Source organism: Hemibagrus wyckioides, linkage group LG16 (genome assembly GCF_019097595.1).
Source record: "Hemibagrus wyckioides isolate EC202008001 linkage group LG16, SWU_Hwy_1.0, whole genome shotgun sequence".
Taxonomy (NCBI): Eukaryota; Metazoa; Chordata; class Actinopteri; order Siluriformes; family Bagridae; genus Hemibagrus; species Hemibagrus wyckioides.
This window is the reverse complement of record NC_080725.1, coordinates 19,786,107-19,805,486: the sequence shown is the minus strand read 5'-3', so window position 1 is coordinate 19,805,486 and position 19,380 is coordinate 19,786,107. Positions and strand designations below refer to the sequence as shown.

The 19,380-nt window shown below is 41.1% G+C and overlaps 1 protein-coding gene across 2 annotated transcripts; it reads left to right on the top strand.

Moving 5' to 3' along the window:
* Positions 1-18: 18 nt before the first annotated feature.
* On the top strand, positions 19-17,717 carry slc35e4 (solute carrier family 35 member E4). 2 transcript variants are annotated; one of them, XM_058411516.1, is made up of 3 exons: positions 19-1,623; positions 3,086-3,693; positions 10,006-17,717. In XM_058411516.1, exons 2-3 carry the CDS (start codon positions 3,105-3,107, stop codon positions 12,363-12,365), a joined length of 2,949 nt encoding a protein of 982 aa, XP_058267499.1. In that variant the 5' UTR covers positions 19-1,623; positions 3,086-3,104; the 3' UTR covers positions 12,366-17,717. The 2 variants fall into 2 exon arrangements, with proteins under 2 accessions (XP_058267499.1, XP_058267498.1); XM_058411515.1 differs by having other exon boundaries at positions 19-1,662.
* Positions 17,718-19,380: the final 1,663 nt, after the last annotated feature.

Here is a 19,380-nt window from a genome sequence, read left to right as displayed (position 1 = left end):
GTGTCTGTTTAGATGAGTGAAAAAAACTAAACTATACGGGGCTCCAGCTCCCCAGTCTTGGATCTTGTACCCTGTATTCACACTAGCAAAGATTGAATGCTATTGAGCTGTCATTAGTGACATTTATTAATTAGTTTAAATGCTAATACCTAGAACGTCAAACAGCTCTACCGAGTTCCCATACTCCCTACCATCCCGTTCATCCTGATCTGCACTTGCTTCATCGTGTTTCTTCTCATTGTTGCTTGTTTTTATGTTCTACACCACAGTGCTTCAACTGGTTGTGGCAGAAAGGCTCAACAACACTGATGTTCAAAGATTGTACTGTAACTGGGCCTCATTTATCAATCTGGATATGAATGGGTTTACGTGTAAGAAACATTTCTACAAGGAATTTTGGAAAAAGGGGACGTAAAATGTAAACTTGATCGTATAAGTTATATGTGGAATATACTGTTATTATTAAAACCCTTATAACAGTAATATTTGTGCTAGTTCACAACATTTTGTGAAAAACAGCCACTTTATATTATGGACTAGAGATCAAGCTAAAATGCTAATATTTCAATTATGAAAAGGTGTATAAATGAAGGGTAGGTCATTCTGTCTGCGCTTAACTGCTAACTGTAAATAAATAAAACTTAGCTGAGGGAGGATTTAGTGGTCACTTCATATTTTTATTACTTCTTTTCCCTTCAGGGGTGGCCACAGCGAATCATCTCTCTCCACCTATCCCTATCTTCTGCATCCTCAACACTAGCTTCATATCCTCATTTATTTCATCCATATACCTCCTCTTTGGCAGCTCCATGTCCAACATTCTCCTACCAATATACTCGCTCTCCCTCCTCTGAACATGTCCAAACCATCTTAATCTGGTCTCTCCCTAAATTCGTCCAACATGAGCCGTCCCTCCGATGTACTCGTTCCTGATCCTGTCCGGACGTGTCACTCCCAAAGAGAACCTCAACATCTTCAGCTCAGTCTCTTCCTCAGTGATTGGCGTAGAAGTTCTCAGCATACGCGCATGAGAAAAGTAGTATTGCCCAAACATCTGTTAGAAAGTTTTAATTCGGTTTTGCTTATGCAAACTGTTTACACAAAAGATTTATAAATGTGGCCCAGTGATATTTGAACGTTTATGGAAGGAGTTTCCCGTGTCAGAGCTTTGTAACAGTGGGTCTCTTAAGCTCAAGAGAAGGGCAAAAGAAGGATGCTATGAGTTAAGCGATAGCAGGAGCTAATGTCTCAGTGTTGTGCTGTATTAAAGCTAAACAACGTTTGGTGGTGGTGGTTAATAAATGAAAAAGTATTGGCTGCTAAATTGCTGTGGTATAAAAGGAATAAAACTCCTTCGGGATATTGAAAAACTGTCGTCTGTGAAGTCATGTATCAACACAGACTTCTATACGCTTAGCCTCTTCCAATATGGCGGACGCGTTGACGTGTCGCAGGAGCTTGCTGTTTGGAACACACCAATAATGGCCCGTCCCTGGCAGGATAAAGTGCGCAGGTTAAGCCTGCAGCTGTCGCTTTATAACACACCACACAGCTGCTCTGACAATAACAGCGACGGGAAAGCGCTCGATGCCTCCATCATCATCATCATCATCATCCGCGCCGGTAGGACATTCACCAAGCTTTAACAGAGCCACAGACAGGGTAAGGTTAAAGAGAAACATGTTGATCAGCTCGTTAGGAGGTTGTTATTATTATTATTATTATAAGATGCTTGTGTAATGATTGCTGATCTTTTTCACAACCTTATTTCTATATGCGCAGGAAGGGTTCACTGTGTTTACGCTAGACGTAACATTAAACCACAAAGTCTCTCACACACACGACCTTTAGCTGCTTTCATATTGCTATTTATTTATTTTCTATAAACAGTGTTATAAATATGTTATTACACTACAGACTAGCGTTATAGTGACCTTCCCGGTGCTTTTGATAATACATAATGCAGAGATCCAAGCTAAATAATAATGCTCGGGTTACAGTTGTTGTATTATATAGTTATATTTCAGATCATAAGATTAAGTTTGTTAATTCATAGAATTTAAAAATGAGTGTTATTTCCACAATCAACGCGCATATGGAGCGGAATGAGAATGGTACAGCCCACTGTAGGGGTATGTGGAGGTTTAATATACGTTTTTCTTTACGTGGTCCCGGGCTAGGAAGGATATTTTAGTGTTTAGGTGTGAGACCGTGAAATATCTGTTATTTAATGAAACCTAAACGGCTGTCTCTGTTTTATTTCATGTGTTCGAAGTTGTAATTGATGTAGGTGCGACCCACGCACACTAGATATACAGTGGTAGGTTCTGCGGCGAGTCTATAGGTGGCGTAAATGTGAGCTCGTGACCGCAGTGCTAAACCGTTCATGTTTTGTTTATTATTTGTTTTGCAAAATTGTGAGCACGTAAGAAGCTCCTACAAACTCCGCCCACCTCTATAGGTAGCGGTTTTGCATGGCGTTCTCGACAACGAACAATTCGAAATAGTTTCTAAATATATACTTGCCGCATGTCATTCATGGTGATCCGGTAATGTCACGATTTCCCCCCACGTGTGTGTGTGTGTTTTCCTTGAAGATCTTCCCAGTAATTACTCACGTTGGAAATTTACTTCCGTGTTTCATTTATTTTGAATACACCCGATTGACCAATCGCAGACGAGATCGCTGGACACGTGGGCGACACTTTCACGTGCGCCGTTTCCAAGGCCAAAACAAACTGTCTGTTGCTAGCCGGTGACGTCATCCCTGAACCCTGCATTTTTCCGTGTGAATAATAATAATAATAATTTTAGTAATATCGGAAACACGTGTTTAGAAGGTTTCCTAATGAGATCGGATGTTAAACACATACACATAGTTTGTGTACACGTAGTTTTAGTGCTCTCTACACACGCGGTTCAACCAATCAGGTGATTGGAAATTGAAGTGGGCGTGTCAGAGCAGGAAAATACTGAAATGTACAAAACAGAGGTTCCTCCAGGAACAGGGATGAGAACCTGTGTGAATGAGGAACAAGGTGTTGTTATATTTCCTCACAAATTCACAATGTTTTTGCGCCAACAGAGCTGAAGATGAAGCGAACATGATCAGCGCCGATGATGGCCCCTCCAAAAGCGAGGAGACCCGGGACACCGGGCAGAGGAGGATGCGTCCACCTGAAACGCTGCACCTTCTGTCAGCCGTGGTGGTGTGGCTGGTCACAGGAACCACCATCTCCAGCCTGAACAAATGGATCTTTGCGGTGTATAACTTCAGATACCCGCTCCTCCTGTCGGCTCTGCACATGCTTACCGCCATTGTCGTAGGAGTCATAAAATACTGGTTTGTCCGGAACCGAGGCATGGCACAGCAGGACCTGACCTCCAGCGCCAAGTGCAAAGTGTTCCTGCTGAGCCTCACCTTCTGCGCCAGCATCGCCTTTGGGAACGTCGGACTCAACTACGTGCAGCTGTCCTTCGCTCAGATGATCTACACCACCACGCCCATATTCACTCTGGCAATCTCGTCTCTGGTGCTCGGTAAACAGCACCACCTCCTTAAATACACAGCCATGATGCCCATCTGCCTCGGGGCTTCCTTCAGCATTATGGGCGAGGTGCAGTTTGATCAGACGGGCTGTCTGTTTGTGCTCGCCGCCACCATGCTCCGGGGAGTAAAGAGCATCCAGCAAAGTGAGTATGAACTGAACCGTTCCTTATCCCATGGGGTCATACCAATAAGTAAGTTAGGGAGGCCAGATTAAGATGGTTTGGAGGAGGGAGAGTGAGTATATTAGTAGGAGAATGTTGGACATGGAGCTGCCAGGCAGGAGGCAAATTGGAAGGCCAAAGAGGAGGTATATGAATGTAATAAATGAAGATATGAAGCTAGTGGGTGTAAGTGTTGAGGATGCAGAAGACAGGGATAGGTGGAGAGAGATGATTCGCTGTGGCCACCCCTGAAGGGAAAAGCCGAAAGAAGAAGAAGATATACTGATAAAATGTCAACATCAAATCATGATCAAAAGTGTTTTCCTCTTTTTTATGATTACAAATGAAATGGAGCTGGACGCTCAAAGCTGATTTGACGTTTCTTTTTCTTTCTTCTGAGGTACAGTTTAGTTTTAGTAGACTGTCAGTAAATCTGTAATCAACCTCAGTTTATCTGTTCATCATTTTTTCTTCCGTTTCGTTCTGAGCCTGGTTGCAAAAATGAGATATTGCGATGCTTATCATATAATAGAAATGTCCTCAGGTATCATGATATGAGATTTTTGAATGAATAATGCATCATCGAGTCTACTTGCGCTGTCATCAGAGAGTTCCACCTTTTATTTACTGTGTTTTTCATCTAGTAGAAGATGGAACAAGACAATGTTTAGTTCAATGGTTTTATCAACAATCATAATTTTCAATTCAATTAATTTGTATAGCGCTTTTAACAATGGACATCGTCTCAAAGCAGCTTTACAGAAGTATAGAAATATACTCCCTATTTTATCCCCAATGAGCAAGTCTGAGGTGACGGTGGCAAGGAAAAACTCCCTTTGCTTTGGTTTGCTTGCTACTTAGCTAGCAGCATGACCTCTAGTGTTTATTTAACTTTCAGAAGGGTTTATTTAAGATATGATTGTAGCAAGTGCAAACACACATGTTGTCATTACTCATGTGACCCTTACCTCAGATATTTACCTCAGAAATGTACCTTAGATACTTTCCTCAGATATTTATCTCAGAAATGTACCTTAGATACTTTCCTCAGATATTTATCTCAGAAATGTACCTTAGATACTTTCCTCAGATATTTATCTCAGAAATGTACCTTAGATACTTTCCTCAGATATTTACCTTAGATATTTACCTAAAAATTACCCCAGATAGTTACCTCAGAAATCTATCACAATTATTTACCTTAAAAATGATTTACGTCAGATATTTACCTAAAAAAACCTCAGATACTTACCTAAAAAATTACCTGATATATTTACCTGAGATATTTACCTAAAAAATTACCTCAGATATTTACCTCAGAAATGTATCTCAGATATTTACCTAAATAATTTTTCCTCAGATATTTACCTCAGATATTTACCTAAAAAAACTACCTCAGATATTTATCTCAGATATTTACCTCAGAAATTTATCTGAGATATTTAGCTAAAAAATTACCTCAGATATTTACCTAAAAAATTTACCTCAGAAATTTACCTCAGATATTTACTTCAGAAATTTACCTCAGATATTTACCTAAAAAAACTACCTTAGATATTTACCTAAAAAATTACCTCAGATATTTACCTCAGAAATGTATCTCAGATATTTACCTAAATAATTTTTCCTCAGATATTTACCTCAGATATTTACCTAAAAAAACTACCTCAGATATTTATCTCAGATATTTACCTCAGAAATTTATCTCAGATATTTAGCTAAAAAATTACCTCAGATATTTACCTAAAAAATTTACCTCAGAAATTTACCTCAGATATTTACTTCAGAAATTTACCTCAGATATTTACCTAAAAAAACTACCTCAGATATTTACCTAAAAAATTTACCTCAGAGAGACTAACTGTCAAAAGGGCTGCTATTTTTTCCCCCAGTGTAAAGTTTCTAAACCAGCCGCCTCTCCTGGGTGTCCAGGAATGGAAGCCATATGACGTCAGGCACCACTTTTAGTCTTGCCTACGAAACCACTGTTCCGTGAAGGTTTACGTCCCAGACGGCTGCTGTGGAATCTCTTTGTCAGAGACAATCCGCATAGCTCCGTACGTGTCCCGTTTTAGCCCAGAGGAGCCGAAACGTCCCGTGCTAAACACACCTCCCAGCTCTGTACAATTCACTTGAGTTCCTTTACTTCTGGACGAACTTATTTATCTGTATTACACAGATTATTATACAGAACTGTATTTATCGGATACTTTTTTTCTGGAGGGATATACAGCTGAGCTTCAGATCTGTGAAGACTCGGTACGGAGGTGTGAAGGTGTGGAGGTTGTGGTCACATATGCACCAGCACTGAGTCATCCATCTGATTATGAAAACAGTGTGAAAATATCGTCTACGATTATGTTTCCTAACATGTTGGAACAAACAGCACACTCCCAGGAAGCATAACCTATTTTTATTCAACGTTTTAAAAAATAAACCTTTTCACAAGTAAACAAGTAAATAAAGTCGTCCAATCTAGCACTTGCCGTTTTCACGTAGCACTTTAGCCATGCCCACATTTTCAACACAGCGCCTATACAGTCTCTTGCCTCTCAGATTCTTGCCTCTAATTGGTCAGAAGGTGTCGACGCATCAGACAGCAGCTCGGACAGACATGCTGCCCGTTACACAAACTAATCTGATTGCTAATGTCCCATGAGTCAATTTTTATTCTGCTGTCTATATGGAGCATCAGTGTTCTGGTGAAGATGGTTAAAGAAACCCTACAGTTGTTGATTGTATGTAATTTTCCATAAGGAGACCTTGATTTAGCATTCAGTGCTGAAGCTGTATCAATGTCTTTCTTACTGTCAGAGGAGAGTGTACCTACCTATAAATGGATAAAAAGCACAAACTGTGATTCTTTAATGCATTTTTTAAAAATCTAGTGGTATAAGAGGAACATCACACCACCCCATCGTTGATTATTTTCCTATAACAACACGCCTCCAGTACACTGTGATAGAGTTATATAATGTGGATAAATTGCTTTCAGCTGGATTTCATGATGTTAAGTGGTGTCCATAGTGAAGTAATTAGACCAGTGGACACACACACACACACACACAGACAGAGAGAGAGAGAGAGAATTAATCACATGATTCCACACTGTGTGATGTTTATTAGCTCACTCCACATTTCATAACACAACAATTTTGAATCATGGAGTTTAAAGTAAGGACTAAAGACACGTGGCATTTTCCATCGCACTGATCTAATTATCACATAACTTCAGGCTTTCGAGTTGAGTCTGAGGTCACACAGTTATAAATGCCCACAGCGCTGAGGAGAGCAGAAGATTCAGTATCCAGTAGCAGGGCTGTGAGCTGATATGTCCCGAATCAGACATTAGTGGGAAAAATCCTTACCCTGACCAGGCATAACATCATGACCACCTGCTTGATATTGTGTTGGTCCCCCTTTTGCTGCCGAAACAGCCCTGACCCGTCATGCACTGTGTATTCTGACACCTTTCTATCAGAACCAGCATTAACTTCTTCAGCAATTTGAGCAACAGTAGCTCGTCTGTTGGATCGGATCACACGGGCCAGCCTTTGCTCCCCATGCGCATCAGTGAGCCTTGCCCAGTCATGACCCTGTTGTCGGTTCACCACTGTTCCTTCCTTGGACCACTTTTAATAGATACTGACCACTGCAGACACCCCAGAGCTGCAGTTTTGGAGATGCTCTGATTCAGTGGTCTAGCCATCACAATTTGTACCTTGTCAAACTCGCTCAAATCCTTACTGTTGCCCATTTTTCCTGCTTCTAACACATCAACATTGAGGACAAAATGTTCACTTGCTGCCTAATATATCCCACCCACTAACAGGTCCTTCATCTCCTACCATATGATGCTGATAAAGACGGATGCTGGATTTCAACACTTCCTCCAGACTGTTTCAAGAAAGCTGATCCGATATGCTGGTCGCTCCGCCCACTGACAAACGTTATCACCATGGCAACCAGTAGTAGAGCCATAACAATCGAAATGATCGACTCTTCTTCATTTCATAAAGAAAGAAGTTCTTTCAAAAGCTATGAGTTTTGTTTTATCCTCCTTTTGTACGTCTTTCTACAAAACAGCGAGAATTTCTACACCAGAAAACACACCAGTGTCTTTTTGTTGCGATACCGAAGATCTCGACTGGTGTGATTTGATCATGTGACGATTTCAACGCGCACGTTTGCATGATTCAAACTCGAGTGTGAGACTAAAGCAACAGAGCAGCATTAGGCTTATTAAATGCTGTGGAATAAAGAGAAAATCTGACGATATTTTAGTGATACTTCAGTGAAGATCGTCTGCTTTTGAACAGCTCTTGGATTAAACTGCTGGTTTGAGTTTCGTCTCTTCCCGGAGAGGTCCCGTCCAGCTGAGTAATCGAGCACAAATACTCATCTAGGTCAACGTGTTAGTGTCATGTATCAGTGGGTTATTTTTGCAGGCTTGTTTACAGTGTGTGTGCTGTACACCGTCTCAGCACGTGTTCCAGCAGACTCCAAACACACCTGCTAATATGAAGAGATCGCTGTGGGGTTGTTGTGTCGCTGTGGATCGCTCTGTAAGTACGGTGTGTGTATCATAAATCACACCGGAGCGGAAAACCTACAAGTCTTATCAGTTTTCTGTTAACCAAAGCGTGGTTGAATTGTCAAATCTGATTGGTCAGAAAGTGTGCATTATTTTTGTATAGGGTTATTTTAACGTGCTCGTTATAATACGTCATCGTTTCTATAGTAAGAGCTCATACACAGGGACTGTGAGCGTATCAATAAATAAATAAATAAATAATAGTAAACCAATAATAAACAAAGTTTTAAAGATGTGAAATATTGATTTTTTTGCATTTTGGAGAGAGAGAGAGAGAGACAGGGGAGAGAGAAAGCGATAGAGAGAGACAGACAGACAGAGAGAGAGAGAGAGGGAGAGAAAGAAACAGGAGGAGAGAGACAGAAAAAGAGTTAGAGAGAGCCAGACAAAGAGAGCTGGGGAGAGCGAGACAGAAAGAGTGGGAGAGAGAGAAAAAGAGAGGGAGAGAGACATACAAAGAGGGGGGGGGCAGAAAGACAGAGAGAAAGACACAGAGACAAAGAAAGAGATACAGAGAGTGAGAGACAGAAAGAGAGAGAGAGATAGAGAAAGAGAGAGAGGGGCAGAGAGACAGAAAAATAGAGAGAGACACAGAGACAAGGGGGGGCAGAAAGAGAGGGGGGGCAGAGAGACAGAAAAATAGAGAGAGACACAGAGACAAGGGGGGGCAGAAAGAAAGACAGCTACAGAGACAAAAAGAGAGATACAGAGAGAGAGAAACAGAAAAAGAGAGAGAGAGATACAGAGAGAGAGACAGAGAGGGGGAAAGAGTGACAAAAAAAGAGAGAGAGATACAGAGAGAGAGACAGAGAGGGGGAAAGAGTGACAAAAAAGAGAGAGAGATACAGAGAGAGAGACAGAGGGGGGAAAGAGTGACAAAAAGAGAGAGAGATACAGAGAGAGAGAAACAAAAAGAGAGAGAGACAGAAAAAGAGAGAGAGAGAGAGAGATACAGAGAGAGAGACAGAGGGGGGGAGTGACAAAAAAGAGAGATAGATACAGAGAGAGAGACGGGGGGAGAGTAACAAAAAAAGAGAGAGAGATACAGAGAGATAACTACAGACTGGTGAGGGAATGGCTGTTTATAGCTGCTATAACATAAGTTATACATGCTCTTCTATACCTGGCCTAAGGCAAAAATGAGAACCTACACTATATGGCCAAAAGTATGTGCACCCCTGACCATCACACCCATATGGGATTTTTTCCCAGACTGTTTCCACAAAGTTGGAAGCACACAATTATATAAAATGTCTCTGTGTGCTGTACCTTTACAATTTCTCTTCACTGGAACTAAGAGATCCAAACTCGAGCATGACAATGCCCCTGTGCACAAAGCTCAGAGCTCCATGAAGACATGGTGTGTTAAGGTTGGCGTGGAAGAACTTGAGTGTCCTGCACAGAGCCCTGACTCTGACTCAGCCCCACTGAACACTTTCGGGATGAACTGGAACACCGACTGACCTCCTCACTATCATCATCTTCACTGTCTGATCTCACTAATGCTCTTGTAGCCGAGTGATTATAAAACCCAAGAGCCATGCTCCAACATCTAGTGAAAAGGCTTCTAGAAGAGTGGAGGTTACTCAGGTTATCTGTAACAGGATGTTTATATGAGTGTAATGGTCATGTGTCCACAAGCTTTTGGCTCTATAGTGTCTCTGTGTCTTCGTTAACCTACATGTCCTGTGCTTTTTCAGGCATTCTGCTCCAGGAGGAGAAGATCAACTCGGTCTTCCTGCTCTACCTAATGGCGATCCCCAGTTTCTGCATCCTGGCTGTAGCAGCTCTGGTCCTGGAGAACTGGGCCGCTCTTCAGTCGCCCCACCACTACGACGGCCATCTGTGGGGCTTCATCGTGCTCAGCTGCTTGGGTTCTGTGCTCTATAACCTGGCGAGCTGCTGCGTCATCAGCCTGACGTCCGCCGTCACGTTGCACATCCTGGGCAACCTGAGCGTGGTGGGGAACCTGCTGCTCTCCCAGCTGCTCTTCGGCAGCCAGCTTTCTGCACTTAGCTGCGCCGGGGCCGTGCTCACACTGTCCGGCATGATCATCTACCAGAACTCGGAGTTCATCGTTGCCTACGTGGACGCCCGTCGCACAAAAGCCTCAAATGGAACTTTCTGCACCGATGAGGTGGAACCTTATCCAAGATGCATGTATGAGACGTCTTCATGTCTAGATCCAACCCAAGACCCAACTTTAGAACTTTCCTCAGAATTATGCTCTACAGAATTATTATCTACAGAGCCATCTCTAGAACTCTATGATGATTCTGAACCATGGGAAGAACTATACGATCTAGAACCACCTCCAATACTAGAACATGACCTAGAAGCATCTCAAAAACTGTATCATGATCTTCAAACACCTCCAAAACTGAATCATGTCCGAGAACCACATCCAGTGCTTGATCATGATCTAGAACCATCTTCAGAACTGTGCCATGACCTAGAACGATCCTCAGAATCACCTCCAACACTAAACGAAGACCTAGAACCACCCTTAGAACTAGACCATGACCTAGAATCATCCTCAGAACTAGACAAAGACCTAGAACCCTTTTCAGAACTAGACCATGTATTAGAACCTTCTTTAGGACTAGTCCATGATGAAGAACCCTCTGCAGAACTAGTCCATGATGTAGAACCTTCTTCAGAACTAGTCTATGATGAAGAACCTTCTTCAGAACTAGTCCATGATGAAGAACCTTCTTCAGAACTAGTCCATGATGAAGAACCTTCTGCAGAACTAGTCTATGATGAAGAACCTTCTTCAGAACTAGTCCATGATGAAGAACCTTCTTCAGAACTAGTCCATGATGAAGAACCTTCTTCAGAACTAGTCCGTGATGTAAAACGTTCTTCAGAACTAGTCCATGATGAAGAACCTTCTTCAGAACTAATCCCTGATGAAGAACCTTCTTCAGAACTAGTCCATGATGAAGAACCTTCTTCAGAACTAGTCTATGATGAAGAACCTTCTTCAGAACTAGTCCATGATGAAGAACCTTCTTCAGAACTAGTCCATGATGAAGAACCTTCTGCAGAACTAGTCCATGATGTAAAACCTTCTTCAGAACTAGTCAGTGATGTAAAACCTTCTTCAGAACTAGTCCGTGATGTAAAACGTTCTTCAGAACTAGTCCATGATGAAGAACCTTCTTCAGAACTAATCCCTGATGAAGAACCTTCTTCAGAACTAGTCCATGATGAAGAACCTTCTTCAGAACTAGTCTATGATGAAGAACCTTCTTCAGAACTAGTCCATGATGTAGAACCTTCTTCAGAACTAGTCAGTGATGTAAAACCTTCTTCAGAACTAGTCAGTGATGTAAAACGTTCTTCAGAACTAGTCCATGATGAAGAACTTTCTTCAGAACTAGTCAGTGATGTAGAACCTTCTTCAGAACTAGTCTATGATGAAGAACCTTCTTCAGAACTAGTCAGTGATGTAGAACCATCTTCAGAACTAGTCCATGATGAAGAACCTTCTTCAGAACTAGTCTGTGATGTAGAACCTTCTTCAGAACTAGTCAGTGATGTAGAACCTTCTTCAGAACTAGTCTATGATGAAGAACCTTCTTCAGAACTAGTCAGTGATGTAGAACCATCTTCAGAACTAGTCCATGATGAAGAACCTTCTTCAGAACTAGTCAGTGATGTAGAACCTTCTTCAGAACTAGTCTGTGATGTAGAACCTTCTTCAGAACTAGTCAGTGATGTAGAACCATCTTCAGAACTAGTCCATGATGAAGAACCTTCTTCAGAACTAGTCAGTGATGTAGAACCATCTTCAGAACTAGTCCATGATGAAGAACCTTCTTCAGAACTAGTCAGTGATGTAGAACGTTCTTCAGAACTAGTCCATGATGAAGAACCTTCTTCAGAACTAGTCCATGATGTAGAACCATCTTCAGAACTAGTCCATGATGTAGACCCTTCTTCAAAACTAGTCTGTGATATAGAACCTTCTTCAGAACTAGTCCATAATGTAGAACCATCTTCAGAACTAGACCTTGAGCTAGAACAAACCTCAGGACTAGTCCATGACCTATAGCCATCCCTAGAGCCAGTCCATGTCCAAGAACCAACCTCAGACCTAGTCCAGGACCCAGAACCATCCTTAGAACTAGCCAGTGACCTAGAACCATCTCCAGCACTTGATCATGACCATGGCCATGACCGAGGACATTAATTAGGACTGTATGATGACCCTGAGTCACCTCAAGAATCCAAATTTGAAGGATGTAGTGATGTAGAACCATCAGCAGATCTAGAACTGTTTCCAGAACTAGCCCTAAAATTGCACAATGAGGACGGAAAGACAAACTGGAAGTCGTGAGCTATCGTCCTTCCTCACATGAAGCTTCAGTGAATCTCATCTAGATGTTCAACCGGTTTTTCTTAAGCGCTCCAGTGACACATAGTTACTCCGTTTCCTCCAACATGGAGCTGGCGTCTGTTCAGGGGAAATCTTTACCATGTTTTGACTCCTTTAACGAATGCGTAACATAAAAACAACCGGAATCGTTTATGGGCTGGTTTTGTTGTCGTCATGGCGACAACACGACCTCCGTAGTCTTGCTTTATTTAATGCCACTGATTCCATTTTGATTTGGAATTTTTTCAGCTTGGATCTCAGTGTAAAAAAAAAAAAAAAAGCACAGACGGTTCCATCAGCACCAGTACCATGATGGTGGAAAAATGTGTTTGGAGCCACAGTACCGGTACTCCCTCACTGTGCCAATCTTCAAGCTCACGCAAAGCTCTGAAACGTCTCGTATTACCTCCGTTTCGGTTAAATATGAACGCAGATGACTTCATCTCCACTGTGAAGCCACGACCCAGGTGTCTGTGGGATTCTGGGTAACACCAAAATATCCCGTAGGTCACCTGTAGACTGCTTAAGCACTTTTTAAAAAAAAAACCCCAAAAAAACAAAAACAAACTAGTTCCAATTGAAGAAAAGAGTGCGTTGGTGGTTTTGAGGTACTGTTCTTCACGCTCTGTTATTCTGGAAGGAGCTTTTAAAGGCAGCTCTTGTTTGTCAGGTGTTTTTGTTTGTTTTTTCCTCAAGCTTACGTTTACATAAACCGCACAATGGCAAGATCATCTCATTTTTTGTTTAGTTTACGGTAAGGACGGACGTTTAAGGAGACTGACGTCGATAAATTAGACTGGATAAAGTAAACTGACATGAGCTGGTTTACTCACTCAGGCGTCAATCTGACTGATATTTCGAAATATATTACTGTAAAGATATGACCAGCCGATGGAGGTCACTTCTGAAGCTACGAGTCAGATGGTAGAAATCAGTGGAAGTCTGTTTCAAATGGTCTTACTCTCACTCCAGAAGATACTGTAATGTAGGTGATCGATCATCTTCCTCTAAAATTTGTCAATGTCAATTATCGTTTTATTTTAACTCGATTTCATGTTGCGGAACCGTCATAGGACAAGTTGGTTCCACTTAAACCACACCAGCAAGTGACACTGAATAACAGGAAGTGCAGAAAGACATTAAAGTGACATAGACTTCCATTATATTTACCTCACAGCCTGAGGACAAAGCTATAGAAACAATGGCCGACTCGCTGTAGGAAATAGCTGGAACGTGTTGTGTGATCCTCATTATGAGGTTTTATTCTTAGACCCAGTCTGCGTCTCTGAGGAAACCCGCAGGTCTTTTGCACAGAAACAGAATGTTTGTTCCTCAGTATTATACATGGGGTTGGGATTTTTTTTAAAGCTTAATCTCTTATTCAGACGGGAAAACCAGTAGAGGTCGCTCACACACACTCAGACACGCACATACACACTCACTCACTCACACACTCACTCACTTACATACACACTCACTCACTCACTCACTCATTCGATGGAGCTCAGACGCTTATTTTTATTTATTCTTTGTGTTTTTAAACGTAAATGTCCGTTGCACTGCTTATTACGAGGACACATTTAGCTCGAAGCCGATTGATATCAGTATCAGAAGTCGGTTTCCGTAGGACGTAGGAGACCGTCGTAAACCGACGTAGGAGTCCGTAGGAAGAGTTATTACTCAGTCTGGTATCAGAGCTTCAGTTCTCAAGGTCGTGTTACAATAAGCCACTGAGTGCACAGGGAAGTCAGAGACACGATATCGTTAAAGCCATGCTGAATTAGTCATGTGCCAAGAGAAAGAAGAGTTTCATTCCACAATGGAATTGACTGGAGGAGTGTTTTTTATATATCACCATGAGCTATACATCAATGCCAATATACAAATATACATAAACAGGAATTCCTTGCAAATAAAAATATCCGTCACAAACCAGAAGAATGAACTAAGTCTGTTCGGGGTTAGACGGAAAATCAGTTCTCAAGGGAAACCAGTTCTATCCTAGCGACATTTCAGTACAAAAATAGTCAATTCAGTTCAATTTTATCTGTATAGCGCTTTTATGAGTGGACATTGTCTCAAAGCAGTTTTACAGAAATATAGCACAAAAGAAGCTCAAGATTAATATTAGACTAAAGGTTCATGAGTAATATTAGACTTGTATTTAAAATCCTCCTGGTGGTCCGGCGGCAGGATCCCGCGCTCTCGTTGCCGCGGCCTGGGTTTGATTCCCGGGCAGGACGCCACCCTGGCTACTGAAGAGTTAACTCTCAGCGATAAGGATAAAAAATGGGAGGCTTTGCGATGGTAAGGGCATCCGGCGTAAAAACCTGTGCCAAATCATGCGGATCGAATCAAACAACAGACCCTGCTATTGCGCGGGACTAACGCTAGGATAAATAAAAAATTTGAAATGATTTGTATTAATCCCTAATCTAGTCAGTGCTATATCTTTCAGAGCAGGAAGTACGGTCGATCACTTCCTGCATACACGATGATATGATATCGTGATTCTTGAAGAGTGTTTTTCTTAAATGCTAAAAACAGGTCAAGACACATAAACTCAAACTGAAGTACTGAAGAAACTTTTTTGGCAGCCATCAGCCCGTGCGTCTGACTCAGTGTTTACGTCTCCGCTGAACAGGACTGTATGGTGGATTTGCTGTGCGATTAGTTTGGAGTTAAATACCTCATTATTATTATTGTTATTGTGATTATTATTATTATTATTATTAAAAGCTCCTTCCTCATATCCTGGCATCAAACCAGCTCATGCTCCAGTGGGAGGATTTACAGATAAAGCAGTTGAATGAACGTCATTCTCAGTCACACGGTTACCAATAAAAAGCGTATCAATAAAAAAAAGCAATAGAAAAAGCCGACCACTTGGTTCGTGAGAATTCGTTTTATTTATTAGTTTATTTATTTTTTCATTCGTCAGTGTATCATTTTTTTCTTGTTAATATACTACACTGTTTTATTCATATCTCCACTGCTTTATCTGTCTCTCCTCTCATCTGTCCTTTTATACATTTATTCTCTAACGGATTACTGATTTTTTTGTTATTTTTGTTTTACGAGGTTAACTAAATAGTAAGAGATGCAGACTGGCCTGCGTCACACAAGAGGATGAGGTGGAAGTAGAGAAGGTCAGGGGTGGTGCTGGAAAATTTTGTTCTACAGTGAGTTGGAGTTTCTCAATCCAGAGCATCTTCAGTTAGCTAACACACACACACACACACACACACATACAAAGCTAGCTAGATCTGTATCAAATGGGACAAACACTAGAAGTCAGGCACACTTACAATTTTGAGCCAAACTTCCAGAACCCTTTTCAGGAACTGAAGAGATCTTGAACCCTTTTTCAGGATCTGTAGGAGTTCTTATAAAAATAATAATAAGAGAGTTCAGGAGCTAATAGTTCTGTAGCTTTTTTTCTTTCCAGAAACTGAAGAGTTCCAGAACCTTTGCCAGGAACCCAATCTTTCTTTCTTTATTTTTTTGGCATCTTTTTCAGGAATGTAAGAGTTGTAGAACATTTTTTTTATAGAACTTTAAGGTCAAAGGAACTGATCTGGAACCCTGAATGTAGAAGTTCTGCAATTTTTCAGGTACTGAGGGTTCACACACCACTTTCAGGATTTACCGATAGTTCTGGAACATTTTCAGTGGCTGAAGATTTTCTAAACCTTTTTTTTTTTTTTTTTTTTTTTTTTTTTTGAATGCAAGCGTTCCAGAAAATCATTCAGGAACTGGAACGTTTTAAGGACCTGAAGAGTTCCAGAACTTCTTTACATAACTGAGGAATTCTTTAAAAAAAACTGAGGAATTCCAAAATCTTTCATACAGGAATGTAAAGAGTTCCAGAAATTTTTTCAGGAATGTATAGAGTTCCAAAACCATTTTCCAGGTATGTGAAGAGTTCCAGAGCCTTTTTCAGGAATGTAAAGAGTAGAAAGAATAGAAAGAATCGTTCCAGAACCTTTTTCAGGAATGTAAACAGTTCCAGAACCTTTTTTCAGGAATGGAAAGAGTTCCTGTACCTTTTCCAGGAATGTAAAGAGTTCCAGAACCTTTTCAGGAATAGAAAGAGTTCCAGAACCTTTTTCAGGAATGTAAACAGTTCCAGAACCTTTTTTCAGGAATGGAAAGAGTTCCTGTACCTTTTTCAGGAATGTAAACAGTTCCAGAACCTTTTTCGGGAATAGAAAGAGTTCCAGAAACTTTTTCAGGAATAGAAAGAGTTCCAGAAACTTTTTCAGGAATGTAAAGAGTTCCTGAACCTTTTTCAGGAATGTAAAGAGTTCCAGAACCTTTTTCAGGAATGTAAAGAGTTCCAGAACCTTTTTCAAAAATGTAAAGAGTTCCAGAACATTTTTCAGAAATGGAATTCTGTAAGAATTTTTCTTACAGAAACATCTGTTTCTCTTTTCAGAAACAGAAAAGAGTTCCTGAACCTTTTAAAGGTATGTAAAGAGTTCCAGAAACGTTTTCAGGAACTGAAACATTCTAGCATCCTCTCCAGATACTGAAGTGTTCCAAAGCATCTTCCAGGGACAAAATAGTTCTAGAAATCACCTGATTGAGAACTCCACAGTTCCTGGATAGGGTTCTTGCCTCAGTGTGGACGAGGCTGAGTGTGCGGTTCTGGTGTTCTCCTGTAAATATGATGTTAACACATTACATAACACACTCCCATCTCACTGCAAACATTCTATATCTTTTTTAATGAACAAAATTTTTAAAATCAAGGTACCTACTAAAACATCAGATGTGTTTCCTGCTGTGGAAATATGCCTGAAGCTCCTGCGTCTCTAACACACGTTCTTTACTGGAGCTCTTGATTGAGAAGCTCTCAGCATGCACAATAACGCACTGAGTGACTTTAGGACACGCGGTCTTCTCTGCAAGCGTACAGCTGCTCTGTGTACGATTCTGTCAGTCAAACGTCAGATGTAAATAATTTTTATTATATTTATGTATTTTACAATCATGGAAATGCTGACTGAATAAATATGCTTGTTTAAGGATGTCACTCGTCTCTGGATGTCTTACTTTGCTCATGTACACAGATCAGCCATAACATTATGACCACTGAGAGGTGAAGTGAATAACATTGATGATCTCCTCATCATGGCACCTGTTAGTGGGTGGGATATATTAGGCAGCAAGTGAACATTTTGTCCTCAAAGTTGATGTGTCAGAAGCAGGAAAAATGGACAAGCATAAGGATTTGAGCGAGTTTGACCAAGGGACGAATTGTGATGGCTAGACCACTGGATCAGAGCATCTCCAAAACTGCAGCTCATGTGGGGTGTTCCCGGTCTGCAGTGGTCAGTATCTATCAAGTCCTGTAAGTATCCTTTAATCCTTAGTTAAGTCAACTTAAAGGATCTGTTGCTAACATCTTGGGGCCAGATACCACAGCACACCTTCAGGGATCTAGTGGAGTCCATGCCTCGATGGGTCAGGGCTGTTTTAACAGACCGACACAATATTAGGCAGGTGGTCATAATGTTATGCCTGATCAGTGTAAGCTTTAATGACCTTATAAAAGTGCACAGTTTTTGAACTGAATGTGAAAACATTTATAGAAAAATAAACGAAACCTCCGTGGGATATCTAGAACTACGGTTTACATGAACAGCTTTTCATAACCTGTCTTATTTGCTGTACTGACTACACTTTAACACATGATGGCACTAAAAGCACCCTGATCCATAACCAACCCTTTCTAGCGCAACAAACTGGAAGCCAAATGTATTTATATAACACACAATAAAGTTAAATACAACTTTATTTGACCAAAGTGGTGCACAGAGATCGAGCTGATGCTCGAAACCTCAGGAATAATATATGGGACATTCTTGGCCGTGACAGCCAAGGGGAGGAAATGTATGTCTGTGTGTTTCAGACTTTTGTCTCCAGATGTGAAGAGGATGTAGCCTGTGTAAACATCGGTGTCCAAGCCAGGCAGTGTGTTTTCCTGTTGTGCCTTAATAAGGCAGCGTTTTCGCTTCTCCGCAGTCACACAACCTCCTTACATAATCATTTACATCTATTTATTTAGATTTGGCACATGCTTTTATCCAAACCAACATCCAAGAGTCCGACCCGAGCGCGGAGCCGAGAAGTGGAGGGTTGCGGGTTTTGCTCATGGGCCCAAGAATAGCTTTTCTGGAGTCACGAAATTCAACTTGTAATTCATGCAACCCTTAGGACTGACCGTGAACTAAGCTCATGAGCTTTGTATGGTTAATAAAGTAAACTGGTTTAGTGTATTAGGACTAAATCTGACAACAGATGCTGGTTTGTCGTCTTGCATGAAAGATTCAGATTATACAGATTAGTGATTAGGTCAAAATTGAAATCGCTTTCTCATGCATGACTGCACACCAGTGCACAAAGCAATGTCCATAAAGACATGGATGAGATGAGTTTGGTGTGGAGGAACTTGACTGGCCTGCACAGAGTCCTGACCTCAACTAGGACTTATGTCTTTATGGACCTTGCTTTGTGCACTGGTACACTGTCATGTTGGAACAGGAAGGGGTCATCCCACAAAGTTGGGATCATGAAATTGTCCAAAATGTCTTGGTATAAAGCTGAAGCATTAAGAGTTTCTTTCACTGGAACTAAGGGACCGAGCCCAACCCCTGAAAAACAACGCCTGAATTCAATCATTTAG